The sequence below is a fragment of the Hipposideros armiger genome, unplaced genomic scaffold, assembly GCF_001890085.2.
Source record: "Hipposideros armiger isolate ML-2016 unplaced genomic scaffold, ASM189008v1 scaffold_1306, whole genome shotgun sequence".
Lineage (NCBI taxonomy): Eukaryota > Metazoa > Chordata > Mammalia > Chiroptera > Hipposideridae > Hipposideros > Hipposideros armiger.
This window is the reverse complement of record NW_017732656.1, coordinates 253222-258195: the sequence shown is the minus strand read 5'-3', so window position 1 is coordinate 258195 and position 4974 is coordinate 253222. Positions and strand designations below refer to the sequence as shown.

The 4974-nt window shown below is 51.6% G+C and overlaps 1 protein-coding gene across 8 annotated transcripts in view; it reads right to left on the bottom strand.

The window, feature by feature from the left end:
• Positions 1–4974, bottom strand: part of WHRN (whirlin) — a 94136-nt gene that overhangs the window by 8999 nt on the left and 80163 nt on the right. For 3 of the 8 annotated variants that reach the window (XM_019633417.1, XM_019633419.1, XM_019633421.1), the window contains one exon: positions 1929–2000. The exons of the other annotated variants lie outside the window; for them this stretch is intronic. In XM_019633417.1, coding sequence (XP_019488962.1) covers positions 1929–2000 — 72 coding nt within the window. The remainder of the gene's footprint in view (positions 1–1928; positions 2001–4974) is intronic. 8 annotated transcript variants of the gene reach the window in all.

Sequence of the window (4974 nt, the reverse complement as noted above, 5' to 3'; positions counted from 1 at the left end):
GAAAGAAGTGACTTGTCCAAGGCTGCGTGGTCATTCTACAGCCAATCACCATTCTAACCCAGATCAGGGTGACGCCAAAGCCCCTGCAGCCCTAACCGACCCCAGAACTGGATAGGGCCCTGAAACTGTAGGCACCAGAGGGCCCAGAAGCGACTCCCTCTGAACCAAGAGAGAACACCGCCATTGTTGGCCCCTGGCCTCAGACATTCTCTGCTATCAGTGGCATCCTGGAGCCCAGACAAGGCCGGGATGGAAAGGGGGAGGGCGGAGCTGGACAAATGCTCAGCCCTGGGAGGGAGCCCTGAAGTGGAGCAAATGGCAGACGGGTCGGAACCCAGCCCTGCCAGAGTCCATCTGCTGAATCCAGACGCTCAGGAGCCCCAAGTCCCCGAGCCATGCTCCTTGTGCATCTGAAATAGCTGCAGACAGCAGGCTAAGAACCCAGGGGATGCGTCAGCAGAAACGCTCGCAGAACAGTCTTCGAGAGGAGAATCAAGGTCAGAGCTCACACAGGAGCCGGCCTGTGCATCCTGGCCACCCCCACCCTGTTTCTTGGGGCCCCCTCCTCCTGCACCCACTAAGGCCAGCGCCCAGCTGAGGGATTAGACCCAGTAGCTCAATTAATCCTGCCAGGTGGGATCCTTCACTCATTCTCCAGCTGAGGTGACTGAGGCTCAGAGAGGGAAGGCCACCTGCCCAAGGTCACACAGTAAGGATGGGGCAGGAAACTGAACCCTATTTAAGGTCTGACTGTTATCCAGACTGCTTCCCACAAGAGCCAGGGTGCCCCCAGGACATGCTCCCCATCTTTTTCATCTCCAATCTGTGGCAGTTCAGAAAATTCCCTTCCTTTCAGAGAAGGAAAAAAAAACACCGTTTTGTCTGAGTTGGCCCAGTCAGGGACTGGATCTCCCAGGGGTCTGGTTTGAGGGGACCGTGGGGACAAAATGAAATGAAGTGATAAGGAGCAATCACCTGTTCCAACTTCTGCCAGGTGGACTCCTGATCCTGGAAATGGAGGCTTGCATGGCCCAGGTGCCAGCTCAGCAGAAGAAGTCTCCTGCCTTCCTTCCTTTCTCCCCGCTCCCCTGCCCTCCCCTCTCTCCAGCCCAATTCCCTAGTTTCTAGGCCTCCATCCCCTCATTACAATGAGAGGGCTCTTACATAAAGGTGCTATTTTCAGCTCTTTGTTCTTCTTGCTGCTTTACTCTGATGTCAGGACAACAGGCTCCCCCCACCCTCTGCCTCAAAATGCACGAGAAGCCTAAGGNATTGTCATTACTATTCCCCTCTGCCTACACCAACATCCAACACTTGCATGGCTCCGATGGCAGCACAGGCACTGCTCCAAACGCTTTACTTACATGAACTAATTTACCCTTTGACACACAATTATGGGGTAGGTACACAATTCTTACCCCCATTTTACAGATGGGAAAATTGAGGCACAGAATGGTTAAGAAGCTTGCCCAAAGTCACACGGTCAGTGGCAGAGGTGATATTTGAAACCAGGCAATCTGGCTCGAGTCCAGGGCACTCAAAAGTTATTTGGGTCAGAATCACAAAGTGACACCACCTAGGCTGCTGATGTGTGCACATGGGTATGAGGTCACACTTAACTTCCATGTCCACCCCAGTCATATGGCCTCTTTAGGGAGTGCTCCATGCTTTAGTATTTGCTCTGAAACGTTCACATAACATATCAAAAATAACACCAACGAGGCAAACAGTCAAACAGCCTGACAGCCTACAATGCCCAGAAGCAGCCATCCTGGTTCCTGCTGGGGATGGTGGAGGCACTTGTGCACAGGCGTGGAGAGCCATCTGAGAGCTCACAGCCAGGTCCTCTGTCCTCTCTCAGTGGCTCTCACCAAGGAGCCAGCCCCCAGGGAGGGCAAGTGTAAGGGAAGGGCGAGAGAGCCTCTTACCAGGGAAACATCTGGGAGGGTGTTCACATTGCTCTGGACGGCCTCGCCAGTTTCCTCCAGGTCCAGAGTGTTCTAGAGATGCAGAAGAAAGCAGTGTGAGCAAATATAAACCAAGAACGAACAACCAGTTTGCTTTCTAGGACTCCAAACTCTACGGGCCCTGTGTCACGTTCATGTGGCTTACGTGATTCCTGACAATGCCCCACTGTGTTGGAATTAATTTTATACATTCAAATGAATGTCAATTTCCTTGCCGGTCATTTTGAAATCAATTTTTCTTTGAGGCTTTCTGATTATTTTCAGGCCTCCCAGGAACTACCTGGAGATGCCGTGGGGTGGTTCTGGCGTGGACTGGGGATTCCTGAAGCTCAGTACTGCTCAACGCCTCCAAACCCCAAGGGTTCTCTCTGCACTGCTCACTGACAGAATCCCAGGAAGGTGTGCAAATGGCAAGATGCAAATGAAAGACAGGGAAAGTTTTTCTCTCTCTCTTCTAATTTTAACGGTTTTAATAGTGATGGGGCTGCTTAAGGTTTAAATGGACCTTAGTTTGTAAAAATGCCCATTTCCTTTTTCCTGCTCTGACTTACCAGAAGAAGCCTAATGCTCCTTCAAGTGACCCTGAGCTGCCAGAATGCCATCTCTAGGGCTTTCCTGGGAGGCTGAGCAGCACTCCCCTCAAAGCTGATCTCTCCTGAGGACTTGGGAGAGCCATTTCTCCACCCCACAGAGCCCAGGGTGTCAAAGCCTCCACAACCAACACCTGACTTAAGTCTCTAGTGCAGAGATCAATACTGAGCAGTCTCAATGCTCCCGACTGATAGGGCCTGGGGGACACAGGTGAGACACGACCCCTGCCTTCAGTAGCTTAAAGACACAAACAAGCATGAAGGAGACTGTGCACAGAGCGAGGAAACAGGCATATAATGCAGCTGGAGAGGGGCTATCAAGGAAGGCTGCCTGGAGGAAGGAACATGGCTGAAAGTTGAGTCTTGTCGGTGAGCTAGGCAAAAGAGGGAACAATGCGTGTTTCAGAGGGAAAGGTGTTCATAAAGCAGAATGGATAGAGGATGTTTGAGAATCTCCAGCGGTTCCACATGAGTCAAGCATGGAGCTGCTTAGACCTGAGCCTGAGGGCAGTGGGTTGCCATGGAGACTGGTCAAGTTTGCCTTCTGTGAAGCTCCCCTTTGCTCATTTCCTCTCAAGCCACACTAGAACAATGCAGGCAAGCCAGGTTCCCTCTGCCTGGAACAGTCTTCCCCTAGGCTATCCACAAAGTATGCTCCATGGGCTTACCTCCTTCAAGACCTTATTCAAATACTACCTCCACAAAGAGGCCTACCCTGATAACCCACCTAAATGCACAGCCCCAACCCTCATCCGGCTTTATTTTTCTCCTTTGCACTGATCACTATTTTTCACCCAGTGGCCAGGATATAATCTCTGAAATGTAAGTCAGATAATGTCCCTCCCCAGCTCACAACCCTTCAGGGCCTTTCCATCTTACTTGCAGGAAATTCCAAACTCTGCACTCACTGTGCCTGGTGACTGGACCCTTTCGCGCTACTCCTCCAACCGGATGGGATGTTCTTGCCTCGGGCCCTTTGCACTTACTGTTCTCTGCCCACACTGCTCCTGGCTCTCTTCCTCACTTCATTTAGTTCTGACCTCAGTGAGGCCTTCCTGGACCATCCCTGTCTAAAACAGCACCCCTCCCTGCCACAACACTCTGTCTAACCCCTGATCCCGCCTCATTTTTCTGTATAAGATTTATCACTACCTGATGTTATGCTACTAATTTGCTTACTGTCTGTCAGTAGGATAAGAACTCCTCAAAGGCAAGACTTGTTGACTACCTGGTCCCTACTCTGTCTGTCCTCAGTGTTTAGGATAATGACTGCTTGATAAATATTTACTAAATATTGATAAATATTCAATCAATGAATCGACGGGTAAATGAATGAATCAATCACTCTGGCCATGACAGGGAGCAGGCCTGAGCAGGCAGAGGATTGAGTAAGGAGGCTCCTGTTATCATTGTGGAGAGCAGTCACGGTGGCCTGAGCGAGGGTGACAGCAGAGGCTGCTGGGTTACCCACACTGAGCCCCATTTCCAGGGATCCTCCCAAGACCTTGAACATTCTGGGTGGGCAAAGGGCCCAGGATCACGGAGGCCAATCATGGGAACCCACTAACCAACAAGATGCTCGGCCCTCCTGGCTTTGAGCCTCTCAAATCCAGGGCTCCTCATTTGGTCTCATGATGCCTCCGAGGCAAAGTCAGACCAGGACAACTGTCCCATTTACCAACAAAGCTGAGGCTTACATGCAAACCTCAGCCTCCTGTCAGCCCTGCCTCTGCACACTGCCTCACAGGAAGACGCTGCTGACCGCCTCAGCGATGCAAGGACAGGGGGAGGTGGAGTGATGGGGTTGCTCGCTCACCCACTGACCGGTGGCACCAGTCCTGGCTTCTTTGAGATCACATCCAGCTCTGCTACTTACAGCTGACTGATGGTGGGCAAGTCACTGAACTGCTCCGTGCCTCAGTTTCCTCATCTGTAAAATGGGGTAACAGCAGTCTCTCCCTCATGGGGTTGATTACTAACACCTACAAAATGCTCAGAACAGAGCCCGGCAGAACATAGGAGGGGAGGTGACTGTTAACACACATCAGAAGTCTGGGACCTTGCAAATGTGTTCCAGCAACAGAAGAGTTGCAAAAGGTACCCTGGCCTGTGTGGACACCTCGATGAAAAGGAAACAACCGCCCTCCACACAATCCTCTCCAAAATCCAACACCATCACGAGTCCAGTGCTCCTTGGAAAAAGTCCAGCTGGGCAACACAGACCATCCAGAGTTAAAGTGAACGGTGAGGTGGGGCTGATTACATGCAATGATTTCCAAAGACTTAGCAGTCACAGTCCCAGCCTCAGCAGGAGGCCCAGAGAGGGTCAGAGGCCTGGGAAGTGCCCACAGCAAAGACAAGAGGGGCCTCCACCACACTCAAGTGTAGCACTGCTCCCTGCCGCTGGATTTCAACCT